The sequence below is a fragment of the Hipposideros armiger genome, unplaced genomic scaffold, assembly GCF_001890085.2.
Source record: "Hipposideros armiger isolate ML-2016 unplaced genomic scaffold, ASM189008v1 scaffold_244, whole genome shotgun sequence".
Lineage (NCBI taxonomy): Eukaryota > Metazoa > Chordata > Mammalia > Chiroptera > Hipposideridae > Hipposideros > Hipposideros armiger.
The window spans coordinates 1,264,387-1,284,496 of NW_017731594.1; the positions used below are offsets into that span (position 1 = coordinate 1,264,387).

At 44.0% G+C, this 20,110-nt stretch overlaps 1 protein-coding gene across 1 annotated transcript in view; it reads left to right on the forward strand.

The window, feature by feature from the left end:
• AOAH (acyloxyacyl hydrolase) overlaps positions 1-20,110 on the forward strand; it is a 135,633-nt gene that overhangs the window by 85,142 nt on the left and 30,381 nt on the right. Inside the window, exons 13-15 of the mRNA XM_019655689.1 lie at positions 5,413-5,495; positions 17,363-17,399; positions 18,185-18,259. Coding sequence (XP_019511234.1) covers positions 5,413-5,495; positions 17,363-17,399; positions 18,185-18,259 — 195 coding nt within the window. The remainder of the gene's footprint in view (positions 1-5,412; positions 5,496-17,362; positions 17,400-18,184; positions 18,260-20,110) is intronic.

Here is a 20,110-nt window from a genome sequence, read left to right on the forward strand (position 1 = left end):
TCTCAATGCTCACATACAGGTCACAGAAATAATTCACCCATATTCTTCAAAGTCTGTCCTGTGAAAGAAAACACTGGTTCCACAAGATGTTAAAAGGCATTATATACATTTTTAAAAGCTTCCTAGGTCAAATAAGTTTTAGAAATGCTCATTGGAATGAAGGAAAACAAGTTTGTTCAGTGTAAGGCTTATCAGAGACTTTATTTAATGAGCCAAAAAGCTGTGTATGTGTTCAAAATGGAATATGAAATATTTCCACACCATGGAACTCTGTAGGATCTGTGTGTGTGTGTGTGTGTGTGTGTGTGTGTGTGTGTGTGTGTGTAGAGAGAGAGATGCATCTCAAGAAACTAGTGTGTCACAGAGCATCCTTTGAGAAATGGTGTTTAGATTATTAAAACAATATGTCACGACTGATTTTTTCAGATTTACAAGCATCCACAGCCTTAAATCTCTGTTTTATCAGTTTCATGTGATACAGTTACCCTGATACAGTGGCTTAAAATCAAATCTGAGGCTGAGAAAAGCCAGGATGGAGAGAGAGAGTTATAACTGCTCCAAGCTCAGAGAAGGGCAGAGGAAAGGATCTTAGTGGGAGGTTAACTTAACAGGTAAGAAGCCTTGTCTAGGCACCGCAGCTCATGAATTATTGAACACAACTCCTGTGAAGTACTGTTTTGCTGCTCCAAATTCAAAATCTGTCATGCTGTCTTGCTAATCTTTTCATGTCTGAACTCCTAGGACCTCCGCTACAGTCACCCTCACCTCTGCATAATTGCCCCCTGCCAATCTCTCTGAACACACAACAAGTCATAGTCTACATGTTTTTCTGTCTCAGAGGCTGAAATCTTGCTTGTTCTGTGATGCAGTGAACTACAGGTGATACAGGGCTCTGGGGTGTGGCTAGCATCAAAGTACTTTTAAAGGTCCTTTAAAAGAAGGAATTTTAAAGGTCTTTAACTCATCTCCCTGGCCCCATGCTGGCCTGACCTCCATTCACATCAGAAGGAAAACTATCCACCCTTTTCTTAAAACTTCCTAGTAGAGGTCTCTGGATATAGCCTGCTTAGTCTCTCTGTTTTCAGATTTTATCCTAACCCCCTCCCCTGCCCTAACCCTTCACAACAAATATTACCATTTGTCTCTCACTGACCCTCCTGCTAGCCTTCTGAGCCCCAGTGCTTTTGGGGACTTCCTCCCTATGATTCAACTTCATAGGACCTCAGAGTTTACACCCAAACTAGCTGTGCCTCTGGAGAGAGTCAACAATAGCCTCAGAAACTTCACCAGGTCCTGATACAGCACTGCTGCTTAAATGTCATACTTGGTTTATCCCCCGAATCTCTGACCTGCTAAGCCTCTGGGAAACTCTTCTGTTGCCTCTCTCCAAGTAGGTTCTGCTTTGAGTCGACACAAGAGGTGATTATTTTTTCAGTTTTAAATCGGCCCCTTTAATTTGTCTACATTATTCTTAGTCATGGTGAAATTGATGGGAGCAGGCAGGGAGGCTGCTATTTGAAGGCTCTCAGAGAAAGTGGTTTTTTTGTGTTACCTGAGCCCATGTTGGGGGAAACAGTTAGTAGCCATCCCGTCTGAAGTTTACCTATTGTGAATTTTGGTGTTAGAATCAAAACCTGGCCAGTGAGTATGTCCTCACATGAAATGCCTGTACTTTCTGTGCCCTGCAGTAGAAGGAACTGACAAAATTGGAAATTTAGTATGATACACTCCCGAGCCAGCGCCCTACGTTGAGGTCACCAATACCTTAGGCCCTGGGGAAGGTGTGAGGCAGAGCACTCCAAGTCCGCCTCCTCTGCACCCCTCAAATGACAGGACTGCAGCCATCACCTCTTCTACTAGCCATGGGCCTGGGCTGGGACGCACAACCGAGGGAGAAGTGAGAAACAAAGAAAGAACGTACTGGGAAACCTGAGTCTATCTAGGCATAGAGAAGCAAAAGAGGAGGGTTTACGACAGAATGGCCATCGTGGTTAGCCTGAATATGCACAGTATTGTCAGCTTATCTCCTTAATTCAAGTTCAGCTGACCCTATGTATAGATAACTTTCTATTAAGCAGCCTTCTCAATTTGTAGGCACCCCCAAACATTGCATTATAAGCTTCTCAGTATATTGCATTGATTCCTCTGTCTTTTCAGGACTCCTGAGCACCCCGTGGCAAACTCAATTCCTAGAATTTGTAAGACAGATTGTGTGCTTGAGGTGGGGAGTGAAAGAAAACAGTGTCTTTGATTACGCGAAATACTTTCTTTCTAGTGCCTAATATAAAACCTTAATCCCAAACTTCTAGATGCTATGTCTGGTCAGAAATGTCAATGAAACTATTCGCCTGTGGTACCCATTTCTATATGATTGTAATGAAAGGTGCAACTATCTGTATCCATAATATTAATAGCCACACTATGTACTCTCTGTGAACAAGGCAGGAGCAAACCAATATTTCCATTAATTCCACTTTTAGAATTATCAAAAATACATGTACAGCTAAATCTTGGTAAAAATTACTTTCCCTAGGGAAAATAACCCCTCTTTATTGACTGTGAAATCACTTTAGTATTGAACTCATATCTAATGTCCATTTCCCATCTGCTTTTTCAAAACAGAATAAAATAGTCAAGACAGAGGGCATAAGCGATGCAGCATAAAATATATTCAGTTCAGGCTTCTGGGTAAGATAGCAGATTGAACACAGCGCTTCCTGCTCTCCCTTGAGAAATCCCACTAAAATGACAGTAAATGAGTTTGTCCGCAAGGACACAGGGAATAGGAAGAGCCAACAGCCACAAAATGTTAGAGGCCAGAAAACAGAAGACGTGGTAACTGACTTGGTCGACTCAGGAAAGCTGCATCCTGAACTAGTTGGGGGGGGGGTGCCAAGCCGCAAGCCAGTTTACATGGCAGGACCTCCCAAAGGCTTGGGAACTGGCTACAGATGGGAGCTGTATAAATGACGGTGAGGCTAAACACAGAAGGGTTGGCTGAAAGGTTGCTGAAGCAGTTAGATCCTCAGATCTCTGCCCGACTCTATACAGGTGGGCAGGTATCCCTCCCTTATTCTAGGGTAGGCCTAGAGGTTTCTTCTCTGGAGAGGCTGAAACTAAAGGCCTCTGGACTGGGAGACACAAGACACACATGAGGAGGACACCCTACTAAAACACATGAATGCTGAGGACCAGCCCCAGAGGGCTGGCAACCTGGATGGAGGCTGGGAGATCCTTTCCTGGGGAATCTTCACATCCCAAGAGAAAACCCCCAAAGACACAGACAGCAAGGGTTCCCCGGGAGTGGCCCAGCCAGCCAACAGTGAGAACCGCAGTCAGCAAGTCAACCCAGGGGCCCACTTTCCAATCAGCTTTTGAGTTTTCAACCAGTTTCCACTTTTAAATATAAGCCAACAAACAACCCGGGATCATCAGATATCTGAGGGAAACCTCAAATGTGAAAGACAATATAAAAACAAAGAGAAAAAAACAACTTAAAGAAAACAGACTTTGTTTACTAAGGGGAAAAAGTCTTTTAAAACTCTAATATCCTACTTATAAAAATAACTAAAACTAATATCTTTGAAAAGATAACAAGATATTTTATTCATGTAACAAGAACATTATGCTAAAATTAAAGAAATAGTCAGAGAACATAAAAGATCACTTGGAAATTACAGCAGTGACATAAGATAGTTTTCATAGAAAGGTTAAAAGATCAAGTTGAGAATGTCACCCAGAAAATAGAGAAAAAGACAAAGATGGAAAATAGGACAGAAAAGCTAGAAAGTTAGAAGGCAGGTCTAGGTGACCCACTATCCAAATAACAGGAGCTCTAAGAAAAAAAGAAAGAAGAAAGTCATCAATGAAATAATTGAAGCACATCTCTCGAAACTGAGTGACATGGAATTTGCGGGTTAAAAGTGTCCATCAAATGTCTAACACTGTGAATGAGAACAGAGCCACACCAAGCCTGTCATCATGACATTTCAGCACACTTGGAACAATGTGCTACTACAGGTTCTCAAAATACTGAGGCACAGAACAGCTTCATACAAGGCTCAGACATCTTAACTTTCTATTAAGAAATGTTATCATACATTTTCTCAGGCTTCAAAAAGAATACTACTTTCAGGGCTGCCCCAGTGTCTGAACTTGAAACATGCATACCTTTCTGCATCACTGAAGACAGTTGGTGAACACAATGAGTGAGACTTGCAGAACACTTAAAAATAAAGGGTGACTTATGTAAGGTTGTGAGATATGAGGTTATTGTAATGAAAAGATGCAATGCATCCCACTAGTGATCAAATACTTCTGAGTTTAATTATTGTTCATTAGTTTATACCCAGTCTTGTTTCAAAAAGGATTTTAGGAAGCCTATAAAAGTATAGCAAACATAACATTAAATTACATGTAAACTAAATTACAGCTTGGCCAAAGAAGATAGAAAATCAAAGATGGGACAAAGGAGCCAAGAAAATGATTTAAAATATGTGCAATTATAGCCTGACATTGGTTACAAATTTATCTCTCAACTCTGTGTCCATTGGTATTAGATTCAGCTACAAGTAACAGAGAGACTCAACATATGGGTGGTTTATATAAGATACTCCATGAGTTTATTTCTCTCAAACATAACAGTTCAGAGATGCACAGCCCAGGTCTGCTATAGGAGCTCAGCTGCACTGGTCCTCAGGACCCAGGGTCCCTCCAGCTCACCCTTCTGACTTCCCAGTGTAGAACGTAACCCCATAGTCTAAAGTGACAGCATTCCTATTCTGGGCAGCAGAATGGAGCAAAAGAAAGAAAGAGCAAAGGCCACCTGCCAATAATGTTTCCTAAGAAACATTCCCAGAAATTGCTGCCAAATAATTCCACTTCCATCTCATTGTCTAGAACTTAGTGAAGAAGCCACTCCTAGCTGCAAGGGAAGCTGCATAAAGCAGTCATCACTCTGGGCAGAAATAAGTCCTACTACAAGTTCTATTAATATGAACAAAGGGAAGGGATGGATCTGAAGGACAATGTCTGCTGGGATTTCATAGCAACTGAAAGAAGAAAGGCAACATGATCAGGTTCAAAATAACAGAGATGGGAAAGAGGACCAACTGCCCAAGAGACTTACAGCAGCTTTTAGTAAAAGGATCAAAAAGGGATGACTCTGGAGGTCTTTATAAAAAGAAAAGATTTGATCTTATCACATCCATGCAATCCATTTTATAGGACTGGTCTCTTGCAACAACTCTTGCATTGACAGCTTAGAGAAAACAAAATCAAGGTGTTTACAGAGATTTGATTTTCTGAGTTCATTTTCACCACATTTTTAAAAATGATAATAAGAACATATTTGTTTGAACTTTATCATGGGAATGTCCTGACATTAAATATGCACATATATATTTGTTTCAGAATTAAAGAAAAGTCCATTTACCTTCGTTTACGGAAAAGAAACCTCTGCAACCACAGAGATTACCAGAATATTTCAAAAAATGGTATGTAACATCACCAATGTGCCTTTAATGATTGGTTTTCTTTTGTAAGAGAATTAGCTAACAAAGACCACAGGATAAAATAAACAGTCTCCCTTTCCAATGCCACTGCCCTTTCTGAGAGAGGGGCCCTGGGCTTAGTACCTTTTCCCCACAGCAAAAGAGAATGAGAATAAGATACAGTCAAGGCACAGATGAATGGGCAGGTCAGCCATCCATCAGCAAGGCCGTAGAAAGTCAAAGGTGCCAGGCATTCAAGGCTCAGGAGGCAAGACCTAAGTGATCACTAGCAGAACAAGAACTGAGCAAAATCAAGGTCATTGCAAAGACTCTGCCCTCCTCTCTGGTGTGAAGTCTGCCACATTTCTACTGGGGCTGGAATTTTTAAAAAATTGCAAATTGTCTATGGCTGAAATCCCCAAAGCCACTAAGGAAAGGAATGTGTTTTCAGAGTGTTGTGGAGAGCTGCAGGTCTTCACCAGCTTCCTGTGTTTCCCAGGATGGCTGTGTCTTCTGGGCTGGCTTCTCACCTGGGTGGTTCTCACCCCTCACCTTGGACCCACATTCAGTTCATTGCCACCAGATGTTGGTGAAACTCCTGATTGATAAACCATGGCCTGGCTAGTGTCTAATGAATTGCCAAGTAATGTCTTGTGACTGTAACGTAGAGAGGGCAGACTCTGAGTGTGTGTGTCACCGCTCCATCTTCCTAAGCCCGCAGAAGACATTACTAATCAACCTTGGCAGTTCTTGCCCTGCTACACGCAGATTCCGCCTCAGCGATTCTCACAGCACAGCACGTCTGACAATCACCATCGACAGATTAGGCTTGGCACATAAAGCAAGAGCTATTTGCCACCCCTGGGCCATCTCTAATTAACAAGAGTGTTAAGGAATTTTCCAGGCAGTACAACTTTTAACTAAATATATGACCTACAAGTGATTTCTTACATAGCCTACACAGACTAGGTGTTCTATTCTAAGAACAACATAGTTTTGTCACTAATAAAATAATAGCTGATATTTCCTGATCTCTAAGGATACTTTATGTATAACATTTCAGCTAATCTTTTCAATAAACTGTAAGGCAAGTATTATTATATTTCTTCAATTTGAAGATACCATGGATGGTAATAGCTCTGAAGAGTGTCAAGGGAGGAAAAATTACAGTGTACACATTAACTGCATTACTCCACCCAGTGTTAAATTTGTTAAACTGTATTTCTCAAAGTTGAGGAAGTATAAATGAATCCACACTGTTAGAGTTGAGAAAACAGAAGCACAGAGAGACCAAGAAACGGGTTCCGGGTCAGAGCCAGTACGTTGCAAGAGCTGGGTTTTGTACCCAGCTTGTCTCACTCCACTCAGATACCAACAGCGCTAATGCAGTCACTGGTCTATGACCCGAGATCATCTACAGAAAGAGTCTGGCCTCACCTCTCTGCATATGAACACAACCAACGGTTTATTGGAAAGTTATCATCGAGCTGGCCATGAACCATCATAGACACAAAGTAAATATCCGTCCCCTGTTCGCTTTCTCTTTCCCTTTTCTGAGCTATTCAGACATCACTATGCTGTCAAATGCTGTCTGTCAGTGTAGACTGTAAAAACAATGAACAAAATGCTCGTGTGGAATATTATACAGCTCTACAAAATGATGGTGAAAAGTTCATATCTTTTTGTTGAGAAACACAAAACACTGCCAAAAGAAAAATCAGCACATAAAATTGGATAGTATAGTTTAATTTCTACTGCATTTTTTAAAATAGAAGAGAAAAAAAACAGCTGTGCATAAGAAAACATACCAAAATAATTATGTGTGATAAATTATGGGTGCCTGCTTTTTGGTTGTTGGGGTTTTTTTCTTCTTTTCTGTTTCACAAAGACTTTGTTTTATATATAAATATCCTTTGAAAAACATCCTAGAGGGGCCGGCCGAGTGGCTCAGTTGGTTAAGAGCTCACTCAAGAGTGTGGGCTCTGAGCTACAGGGTCGCCGGTTTGATTCCCAGCCCGAGCTGAGCTGCTGCTGAGCTGCCAACAGGTGGCAGGATGGCTCAGCTAAAAAAACAAAACAAAACAAAAAAACCCTAGAAAGAAGCTGAGTCTAGGACCAGTGAAGGGCCTGTCAGAGGTCCAAAAGCCAAGGGTACGGGGTTTGGGTGAGGTATAGCATAGGGTCCAGCCAGAAGGGCCAGCAGTGAGCTGCCCTCTCTCCATGTGCCCAGGACACTAGCATTTCTCTCTTCACAAGACCCAGACATGTCAACCCAACATCCCTTTCTACCCACAACAAAGACAGTGATCTTTTGTAAAATCAAAAAGACTAAAGTAAGACACTGCAAAGAGTACTTGGTACACTTGATAGCAGACGTTTCTCCTTTTGTGGCATGCTATCTTGACAGCATTCCTTTAAAATTCACACTGCGGAGATAAAAAGAGGAAAAAAAGAAAAAGGAGATGGGAGGAGAGCCTAATCGTGAAAAACGATGCAAGTCAAAATTTTATCAAAACTGTGGCTTCTGTCAGACTTTTGTCTAATTGAATAGGTGTCAGGAGGGCGGGAGAGATTAGTTGCTTCTTTTTCTTTAAATGTGCAATCCTTAGAAATACAGAGTGTGTATACTTTGTCTAGATAACTTCTCTAAAGATGCAGCTTGGCTATTTTTCTAAGAATGTAATTCTAAGAGGACTTTCTTTTTTAGTTTCTCATTATTTAACGTTCCGGTTTGATTCTCCAGTCCCCTTTCCTGTTCTCTGTTGCTTCTCCCCACCATGGATTTCCTCTCGATATTATGCAGCATGTAACCCGACTACCCTGCACCGAGCAATTTCAATCACTCCCCAAGGTTTTTATTAGACATAGGAAAAGTCAGCTTTCTACATCCTGCATATTTATGACTCCACTCATTTTTCAGAACCAGCGAGAGAAATAGGAGGAAGGGAAGAAAGAGTCGAATGGAATATTAAAGCATTTCTTTAAAATTATATAGTAAGAATTAAAGAAACAGGTCTTATTTTCGCCTTGACATTTAGGTATGAGATCTCAAAAATTTCTATAGATACCTCTACCGTGAACCATTACCAGTGATTACAAAGCATTTTAAAAATGTAAAAGTCCAAGTGACCTTTAATTTGGGTACTAATCTCTGGAATGGGGATGAGGCACAGCACACTTCCCTCTAAATCCTTACAATCCACAAACAAAGGGTTTGCAGCATTCTCACAACTTCTGACTCGCCAAGACAGCAGCTGGGGGGTGGAAGCCAGTACATTGAAGGGGGAAGGGTCCAAACCAGCTCCTCAGGGAACATCACCTTACTTCTCACAGGTGCAAAGTGAGGCCCGGAGAACAGGCGCAGAGGCATTCTCTTATTACCCCTTCATAAAATCTTCTCCTTTTTGCAGCATAAATAGCGGACTGGTTTTGAATTTGGGTCCTGGAATTGGTGTGCAACTTTGACAAATCATTTAATTTCTCTGGCCTGTATCTGCTTCTATAAACTAGGGATCACGGTTCAATGAGCACAGTTGCCAGAGGTGACCCCAGGTTTCATTCTGGGTTGCCTAGACAACAAGCCAGCTCCGACGGACCATCTTCACTCCATCCTGACGTGGGAGAAGCTGCACCAGAACTCAGTGGGATGATGGGGTTCAGGGATCAAGTCCAGCCTTGCAAGTTTACCCTTTCCCCAATAAGCCAATTCCTTAAACGATGTCACATGACACCGGAATTCATCAGAAAACCCAGATGGGGCCCACTTTACACAGTGGGGGACTAACAGTCCAGACCTGAAGCGCGTGGGGCGGTGGTGAGGTTGAATGGGGCAACGTAGTGCTCCTTACGTGTCCATCCTCACTGCTAACTCCCCCGACTGCCTGTCCTATTATTTACTCAGCATTTTAATAATTGGTCAGTTTTTCAACATAGTTTTTGGGGTTTTTCTCAAAAAACAAGAGGATTTGAAAAAATAAATTTAGAAGACACATGTCCATGTTAGGAAGGCCTTGTGGCACCCAGAGTTCGAGGATGGAAAGAGGGGCATCTAGGGTTGGACCGCCAGACCTTGGGGACAGTAGCAGGCAGGAAGGTAATGGGCGTGGACGAGGGGCCACCAGCCCGACCTGGAGAACTTGGCAGAAAGAAGAGAGCACCTTTCTGGGGGGCGGGGAACTGGGCTAGGGACAGGAGTCAAAAGTGATGGGAACAGGTAGATGGCAGGTCTGAGACTCACAGAGGGAGCTCGGGCAAGGGATGGGAAAGCAGAGGGAGCCCTGGGGAATGGCAGATGGGGGCAGCCTGGGGAATGGGCTCCGGGCACCCCTGTGAGGAAAAGGGGAGGGCGGGATAAAGGCTGAGGGGTGTGAGAGCTGAAGATGGGCCAGCAGAGGACCCCAGAAGGCCAGGGGGGCAGATGGTAAATGCTGTGGGGTGGGAGGCGCTCTTAGAGAACAAGCCTTTGCTGGTTGAGCTGTGAGCTCTAGAACATGCTGGAAGGAGTAGCAGCAGATAAGAGGCTTCACCTTCTCTCTAGATGATGAGCACCCCTTAGAAACTAGACCTGTCAGCCTAGAGGCCAGGGAGTAGGAGGTGGCAAGGACAGTGAGGCAAAGCTGGGCCCCCAAACCATCTCCTATGTCCAAGCTGTGCGTTCCATGCCTCGGGGCCACAGGCTCAGTGAGGACTCAGTGAATATTAGCTTGTGTTCAGCCCTCACTGTCCTTGCCTGACCTCATTCTCCCTCATTCACCCCATCACCCCCGCCCTCCGGTCCTGCCTCTCCTACTGCACCATCCTCGGCTGCTAGCTGAGCTGTTTGCTGTAAGTCTGGCTCCCAGTCTGACAATGAGCCATGGGGGCGGCGGCCGTATTCATACTCCTGGCCCTGAGCTCAACGGCTGCTGCACTTGTCAACCCGACGGACTTTTTTTAACTAATGACTCTAGAGTTACATTTAACCTTTGAAAGGAAGAAAAGTGCACACACGGTAACCCTTTGCCAACCTGAATACCTCCGTGGTGCGCAAAACCCATGATGAGCAAGATTACGCTTCATCTAAAATAAAGGGTAGAAGAAAAACAAATGTTAAAGTGGTTTCCAATATGTATTTTTCAGTAAACAAAAAGTCATAAGGCATTTACTTCCAACATATACAAGACTCATCTGCTTTAAGAAACAAGCAGACCCCAGCCCCCAACCCTGGAATCTCCACGCCTGCAGAGGGGGCACTTGGATGGGTGCATGGGACGCACATGGGATCTCTTCCTACTTTCCAAACACTTCGCTAGCTTGGAATAGAATGTCTTGTTCACGGGCAGCCTTATTTTGTTTTCGCAAGTTTGGCAACACCTTGGTATAAATACCTGTTTGGGGTTGTTCTGTTTTCAGAAAGTCAAAAGTGCTTAAAGAGCATGGTTTTCCCACGGCCCAATCGTCCATCCACACCATGAGTGGTTGCCTCTCTGTGTTCACCCATATGCTCACCCACAGGAGAGTGGGGAGCAGAGGACTAACTGGAAGTGTATATATCCTAGGATTCACAAACTGGTTAGAAAAGTAATCAAAGCCAAGAGCTAAGAAACTAAGAAACTAGGGAGGAGATTTAACATTTCTATAGGAAAGAAAACTTAAAAGTCTTTCGGAGGGGAGGGGCGGGGGGAGCTCCGTTGGCCCACAACACGCCAGCTAGGAGGAAGGCACCTGACAACTATCACAGTGTGAAGAATGTGTGCTTCAGAGTCTTCTGTTGGGTCAAGATTTTCATCCTGTACCTCTTGAGTCTGCACACCTGCAGAGGGCAAATTCAGAAGCAAATATCTGACACTTTTTTCAAATAATTGTCAACGGCAAGGGCTCCTGATATCCTGGGCGGGGAGGGGTCTTTTTTCAATAGATCCCTTTTTTTTAGGGCTTGAGATAAGGGATACCATGGGGGAAGCTCACAGCTATGCGTGTTGATAAATGAACTTGCTGGGGTTTTTTATCAGCTCCAAAACATCCTGGGATGTGCCTTTGACCTCTGGTCTTCTCTTTTACTTTCCTTCCTCTCATTTTCCACTTGATTTTGCCCCCACCACTCCCTCTGTTTCCCCTCTAATATTCAATTGGTGCTAGAAATAGAAAGATGAATAAGACAAAGTCCCTGTCTTTGAGGAAATCATAACTAAACGGGAAAGAAAAATGAGGAGGTAGTTACCGTTCTCGTAAAGTGACACTAAAATAGAGGTAAGCTGAGGTCTCTGGAAGTGAGAGGATTTAATTCTGCCTGGAGAAGGAGAGGAAAACTTCACAGAGAAGGTGCATTTGAGCAGAGAACCCTGCAGAACAAAATAGGGTTCCAAAAAAACAGAGGGAGAGGGTGGCTCAGCGCATACAGGCTCCGAGGGCAAAATCATCTTCGGGGAAGAGGGCAAGAGAAGTTCAGCAAGGCTGGAGGATACTTGGGAAGCTACGTCAAGCTTTGAGAGGAGCAGAGCCACTCTGGGAAGCTATTACATTATTTTACAAATAGATGTTTGGGAGAACCATTTTTCTCGTTTGTCACAGAAATGCAGAACCACACTTAAGAATTTGAAAGCATTTTCAGTAGTAGAAACATCATCAGAAAGTGTCACAACAAACAATTATTAAGCATCTACTATTTTGAGTTCAAGGTCAGTGTATTAGTTTGAATGTTTCTGTTTATTGCCAGCAAACATTTTTAGAGAAAAGAAGGAATTTAAATTTGTCATGGCAGATTTTTTTAAACTGGATTATACAAATCATGCTCTTCAAAATGCTTCCTGAATTATGAAAATACAAGCAAAATCTGCATTATTTTAAATCTGATTAAAGTTAAGTAACATTATTAGATTTATTTTAGGTCGATGTATGACACATTTTCCATGAACTTTTTATATTCCCTATAATGCATTCTGGTTTCTATAAAGGTTTCTGATTCCAGGTACAGTGGTGTAAGCACATTCCCCCTGTCTGCCCCACTGAATGCAGCTCTGAAACCTGGACAGGGTATATGGAGCAGGTATTAGAGGGTCTCTGGAAAGTAGAGTAGCGGGTCGCTTGAAGAAGAAAACCAGAATTGGTTGTACCACCATACCAGCAGTGAGGTTAGCATTTTCTTGTCCTCTGCTACCTCCCGACCTGGACTCAGGGCCGCCCAAAACCCAGAAGTGGACAGTGGCGCAGAGACATTGTCGGAATAAACCCTCCAGTTCACACCCTAGAAGTGGGAGAGGCCTCCTGGCAGTGACACAGCACCAGTGGGGACTAGCAGATGCCTAAAATCCTGAGGGGGTGAGGAGAGCCATCTCCCATTGAAAGATCTGTGGTCCCAGGAGGCTGGAGTAAGCAAACCCCACTATTGCTGGTGTCTCACTCTGTCCTCCCAGCGCCAGGTCCTATCATGAGTGTATTTGCGACAAGCACAGAGGCAGGCAGGAGAATGAAAGTTGGGACTTTAGGACCGAAGGGGGGAGTGCAGGGAACCAGAAAGTACCGGGTGGGGGAGGTCACGGATGGGGAGCTGCTTGGGAAAGCAGCCCCATGAAGTGGTTTATGAACTCCTGGGCTCACTCCTGAGACGCACGTGTGTGGATCTGACCTTCAAGAGCATGCCCAAGCCTCTGAGGACTGAACTCAGACACAGACCACTGCCCAGGTCCCAGGATGGGCACTCAATGCCCAGACATGAGACAAACTGAAATAACACTACAAAGGCTTTGACAATGGAACTGACATTGAAATTACAACCTTGCAGAAGGCTGGGTAGAACTTGCCACTGGAACCTAACCAGGCTGACTGCCTACTAAGACAAAAATCCAAGACTCAGAGTCTTATAATACCCAAAGTGCCCAGGATATTTAACCCCAATTGGTGAAGACCTTGTCTCTTTTCACTCCGGCTTTCCTTTATGTCAGGTCTCATTTTTGTGTTTCATGTCCTTTTCCTGACAAAGGATCCCCCAAATTATATAAGCCTGACAAAGGATCCCCCAAATTATATAAGCTTCACAACTCAAAACCTGGATCTGCCCTTGTCCTATTCAGATAGTTATAACAAAGATGGTGTTAGAAAAGCTAGAGATTTGTTTCTGAGTCATGTGTAAAAACCATCAAGTATTTTAATGAGAACTAATTAACAAGCTCTTATCCTGGGGCTCTAAGAAAGGGAACACCCACTTTCAGTACTAAGCTCAACACAACTTCTTCCGGGTCCTCTGAACCCCTAACATTCCATGTTCATTACTTGTTTAGTAACTCTAAGCTTCATAAGAACAGGGACTATATCTTTTCTATTTACTTACATGTCCCCAGCAACTATTACAATACCTGGCACACAGTAAGTACTTAATAAATGTTACCAAGCTAATGAATTACTTAATTTATGAAGACTTATACTTAAATATACCCCCATATCTCTCCATGAAGAACTGAAGACTCAGTACCTGCTCTGGGCCAGGCACGAAAGTTACAAGCTCATGAGAAGACCTTCGAAAGTAGCTTACCTGCTGGTTTGAGTGCACAGAATAGGAAGCGCTCGATGCTGTGCTCACACTGACCCAGCAGTGGAAATGTAAGCAGCGACTTATGTATGGAAGGACAGCCAGCGCTGAGGTTACGTGAAACCCCCTGTTCCTGTAATGCACTCTCCTCATTCAAAAGGGACTGAAGGAGCCAGAATTCAGACTTCGATGGCCAATCAGGACCTCTTCTTTCTTTAATTAGGGACAGTAGATTCTCCGTTGGACCACCGTGACAAATAAATGAAAAAATAAGTGAAATGCCCCCATTTCATAGTCAAACCTTTGTCATTTCTCTGAGCTACAATTGTAGAGACCAGAGCCCGAACCTCCGAAGGGTAGTGCCAGTTCTTTAAATGCTCACCTTGCTTTATCACACCCCATGGTCTAGGAGCTATCTGTCCTTCTTACATCTTCTAATTCCAACTGCTTCTAAGTATTTTCTGTAATGGTAGCAGCAGCCGCAGCAAAATCAGTGGCTGAGAAGAAGTCTATATGCAGGAGAAGCAAGACGATAGAGATTGAGAGGGAGAGAGAGAAAATGTTGGTGGGTTCTGGCCAAAGGATAGCAGAACAACAGAAAAGAGAAGAAGAGAAAGTGAGGTGGGAATTACATATACTCATTCCATAAAACTGATATTTCCAAAAGGAAATGGAAATCCTAGAAGGTGCAACAACTTTGGAGCAAAGAAAATTCTGTGCCCATACGCTGAATACCCACCAGAAGAAAAATAATAAATGTTTGTGTAAAAAAAGAGTTGGCACTGCCTCTCTCAAGGAGCAGGTGTTTGTAATTGCTGTTTTTAAACCCACCACAGCTGGTTGCCGTTGGCCTGCCACCCTTGTCCTGGCATATGGGTGGTGTGGGCATGGGGGAGAGGCTGAGCATGTGGCATGCCATGACAGATTTTCATCTTCGTTTTCCTCAAGCTCTGTGGGTGACCTGCACTGCAACTTCCCAGGGAGTGAGGGAAGTTATTGGCCTGACCTAGTCCTTTCACTTTTTTTCCCCTACTCATGGCTTGAGCTTTCATTAGTTGTCCTTTCTCATTAAGACATCAATCAAAGAGTGACAATTAAACACCTCTTGATTTATTATCTTACTGAAAGTGGGAAGTTGAGATCATGGGGCTGGAACGGAGTGAAGGGCCCCGCCGGCGAGATGAGCTCACCATTGTAGGGCACCATGCCAGCAGGCAGCTCTGCCCTGCTTTTCATCCCTCGGGAGAGCAGTAGGGAGCAGTATCACACCTAGAAATCCTTTGAGTCTCCACATTGAGGACTCAGTGCTGTAAAATATGGCACCTTCTCTGAGCCGAGATCATAGGCTCAAATCACACTGGGTGTTCTTCTTTTCAAGCATGGGTTTGGCTTTGCCTTAAACCGTGCAAGAGAACTCCATTTTGTATCTACCCCACAGGTGCTACTCCTCAGGGACAGTGTTAACTCCCTACTATGGGTCAGGCACGTGGCAGGCATTCAGCAAATGGACGGAGAGGGTGAATGATCACACGCACCCTGCGAGGAACCGACTTCTCTTAATTAGTATGCTCATGTGCATAGTTAATAATATCCTGCCTCACTACAAAAAGGAAATAAAGACAGCATAGCCGTTCCTCAAAAGGGTTAAACATAGCATTACCGTATGGTCCAGCAATTTCAACGAGGTATGTACCTAAAAGGATTGAAAGTAAGAACCTAAATAAGTCCTTGCACACCAGTGTTCATAGCAGCATGATTCACTATAACCCAAAGGTGGGGACAGCCCGAATGCCCACTAATGGATGAATGGATAGACACAAGATGGAACATAACTATCCAACTTTGAAAGGAAGGAAATTCTGACACATGCTCTCAATAGATGAACTTTGAGAACATCATGCTAAGTGAACTAAGCCAGACACAGAAAGACAAATATATGATTCCACCTAGATGAGGTACCTAGAATAGTTAAATTCATAGAAGCAGAAAGTAGAATGGTGTTACCAGAGGCTGAGGAGAAGTAAACGGGGAGTTATTCCTTCACGGGTACAGGCCTTCACGTTGGGGTGAAGGGAAAGTTCTGGAGACGGATGGTGGTGGTTGCACAACAGTGTGAATGTATTTAATGCCACTGAATTGTACACTCAGAAAGGGTTAACCTGGTCACATTTATACATTGTATATTGTACCACAACAAAAAAAGGTGATTAAGCGATATTGATGTAATGTACTAGCATTCCTGAATCAGCCAAGAGAGCATCAACGCTGCTCACATAGCCTGCACCTAGTCGCCTGTGACAAAGAGGCGGTCACCGCAGTCACACAGCTTGTCCAGGGAACGTGTGCCAGCACGCCCCCCACGGCTGTGCACTGCGCTTGTCCCGTGTGAGTCTGTAAGAACACACACTGGTTCTGTCATCAGATGTGCCTGCCCCCAAGCTCCCACGGCTGGGAGTTACTGGAGACTGTCCCTTGTCCCTTGAGCTACACCACCCACCTGAGGATTATTACTGCAGACCAGCCTCCAAGGGACAAAAAATCCTACTTGGGTTCACTCTTTCTAGATGCCCGTCCTAAAGAAGCAATGTCACTTGGAGCTCAGCATCGCAGGCAGAAGGGACAGGGTTTGAATTGCAGTTCTCCACAAAGTATTAGTTGTGTGGCTTTCGGCAAGCCACTTGAGTGGGCCTCAGTTTCCCCATCTATAAAATGGGCATCCTACTGAGCCTATCGAACACCGTGGTGCTAAGGTATAAATGAACTAATGATATAAGAGCTTAACAGGGTGTCTAAAATAAAAATGAGTATGCAATAAATACCACTTTCATATAAGAGATACACTACAGGTGGTCACAGCAATGAGGGAGGATGGTCATAGATGTCATTACAGGGGCTGATCTGTATCAACTCTACACACTGAACCTCACACAGGCCAGCCAGCAGGAGGAGAACCTCAGCAGTGAGCAGGAATACCAGCAGGCGATTAACTGGGGCTCTCTAGAGAGAAGGGTAGTTCTCAAAGGACCCTTTTTACTGTTCCTCCCTTCCCTCATTGTGTTCCTTCATCTTCTCGCGGTGATAGATACCTTTTTCTCACCGCTACTAGAAAGTTTACTCATGCCTGTTTAGGAAATACCTTGAGACCTGTGAGTCCAAAGAATTTGGTGTTACGTTAATAGAATGCCAAGTTAACATGAAACCCTTTAAGAAGAGGTCCAGGGAGAAGTTATTCTCATCAGCATGAGGGTGTGGACAACCTCTGTACAGTAACGCTTCTTCCGTGATTTCAGTCAATCAGACTCTCATACTGACAGTGTTGAATTGAACTCACTAACTTTTAATTATTTTCCTAATTTTGATTATTCAGGTGCATCCTCCCAAAACCTGGAAAGATTTATAGAAAGGTAAGTGGAAGAGGGATATAAGAAGTTGTTTTTAAATTGGGTTTCCCATTTTGAAAAATGGACAATAACTCTGTTGTTACCCTGTAATGATAACTCTGTAATCACTTCTACTGAGCATCAGTAGCTTGTTAGTCACTCTGCAAACAGTGGGAAATTGTCGCTTCTTGGGCCAGTGAGCACTGGAAGTGATTAATTTGCATAGTCCTTAAAGAAGGATCATAAAAATGCATGCTATGTGGATAAAACTGACATCTGGCCAAAGTATGTGAAAAAGGCAAAAAGGAGTATTTCATATTCCTGCTTTATGAATGAGAAAACAATTTTGTGCTCATTTTTGGCTTAATGTTCAGCAGCAAGACCCTGGGTGCTCAGAACAAAAACCTTGGGAGACTCTTGATTTTTCAAAGTTGACTCCAGGCCCACAGCTGTCAGGATGTCTTATGAATCTGGACCTAAGTAACCCAGGTAACTCACCTGTGTTGATTGATGACAAATGCTGTGAAAGATGCTAAGAAGATGATAGCATGTCCCCCCTACTGGAGACTTCAATCCACTCTTTTCAATTCTATGCATTTAGGTGGTCTTTCCCTGATGGGAAAGTGGGTTAAAGGCTGTAGAGAAGGCAGGGGGGAACGAGAATGGTGATGCTACAATGAAAGAAAAGGAGCAAAAATTCCCCAGAGGGTGGTCATACAAATATTCTTTCCAAGGCCAAGGCTGTGACATTAGATACAAAGTTAGGTTTGCAAGAGTTTGACATTCAGGGTCCATCTGTGGATTCTCAGTTTGTCTAGGAACGCACTGTTGGACCAGCCGGCCATCGTTATATACGCCATGATTGGAAATGATGTCTGCGGCAGGTGAGTTACTGAGAAAGAAGCTTTGGAAAATTCTTTTGACTCCGGGTTTCCTCCTTTTCTCCTCTCCACTCCCCTCCGTTACAATAGCCTGCTGTCGAACTTAATTTCTCTACGTTAACAAGTCCTACACACATGTGAAATCAACAAATCCAACCTGTAAAGCTGAAAAACCCTTTTCAAAAACATCTGATCGCTTAATTCTTGACTCTGATTCACAAGCGGGTGTGTCATGATCAGTTCTGAGTTGTAGCACAAGAAATATACTCCTGCTATCCAAGAATCCAACACTGAGAATCATGACTTTTTAAATAAAATAAGGCGGAATCACAGCTACTCCATAAGTATAGCTTCCTCACTCATATTTTCATATATGTACTTACATGGCAGAGACACCCTAGGCTCAGAGCGTTTGCAAAGAAACTGCACATAATTCACGGCCAACCCTATTTATGTCCATGGCCCCTAGTTAGGAAGGAGTTTTGCTAACCTGCTACTATCAGTAGCAATCTCAAAATACTGAATGCCTTAGTTCTCCCACAACAGTTTGGAAGGTTTCTCAAAATCTGTGTGTACCCCTAAGAATATGCTACACATGTGAGTGCCATCTGTCCTGTGATCAGGGCCAAAAAGAATTTTAAAAGGTGCCATCGGCTCTAGAACAAGTCCCCAACAGCCACCCACCTACCATGTTAGAAAACAGAAAAGTAACACCAAGACAGGTCACATGAGTTGCCCAATTAATTGACTAGTGACAGAGCTGGACTCCACCCCCAGTAGGGCTAGAAGCAGGCCATCCTGCTCACTGACCACCTTTGCTTTCCCATACTTCCCAGTTCAATATTATTAGCATGTGCTTGCCCCCGGGCACACCTCCAAGCGAGCCCTACAACGCTTATGGTGAAGGAGGTATAGACCTAAGCAGTGAAGTGAGTTCAGGGCAGGGGATACCACACTGTGATCCAGAGATGTTTATGTGCCAGACCCTGCTTTGGCACCCCCTAAGCTGGTTGATCGCTCTCCCCTAGAACCCCAAGTTTGCCAAGGCCACACATTGGGGCCCCAAGTCTCAATCTTGGTGATAAACCAACTGGCACTCTCTAGTAAAGAGCAAACAGCCCCAAAACCTGCCATGAGCCCAGAGCCACACCACTCTCTAGATCATCCCATCCCCACAGCAGCCCTAAGAGGCAAGTATAATTAATTATCCCCATTTTACAGATGAGGAAACTGAGGTTCTGCAATGTTAAGGCACTTGCTTATACTGCCATTGAGCAGCAAGGCTGAGCATCAAACCACACTCCCTGACAAACTTCTGTGCTCTTTCTATAGTCTACATGTGCCTTATTTGCTTTCTTTTATGCATTCAAAAGTACGTATTGAGCACGTGTGATGTGCCAAGCACTGTGCCAGGCTCGGGGATACAGTGGCAAGGAAGCCATAGTCCCTGACCTCAAACTGCTTATGGAAGGGGAAGCATTGAACTTCAGCCTCCAATCCCCTCACAAAACAGAACACACGTAGGTCAGATCAGCCCTGGAGGGGACAGGGAACAAACTGTCACACTGAGTCCAGGACACCTGCAGAGAGAGGCTTTGACTCCAAGAGCCAAAATCCCTGACACTGACCTTCTCCAGTGGAACCTGCTTACCCAGAGGCCCTTCCAGCCCACTCCTGCTCCTTTCCCGAAGAGCCAAAGGGCAGGCAGCCATCAGCCTGAGACCTGTGCCAGCCTCTCCCCTGCCAGGATCTGGGCAAAGAAGCAGCAAGCATTTGGGTGAAAGAACAGAGCTGGCAGTGTGGGCTGTCCCCGCGGTGCCCACTTTGCAATGTCCTGTGGAGGGGGTGGAAAAA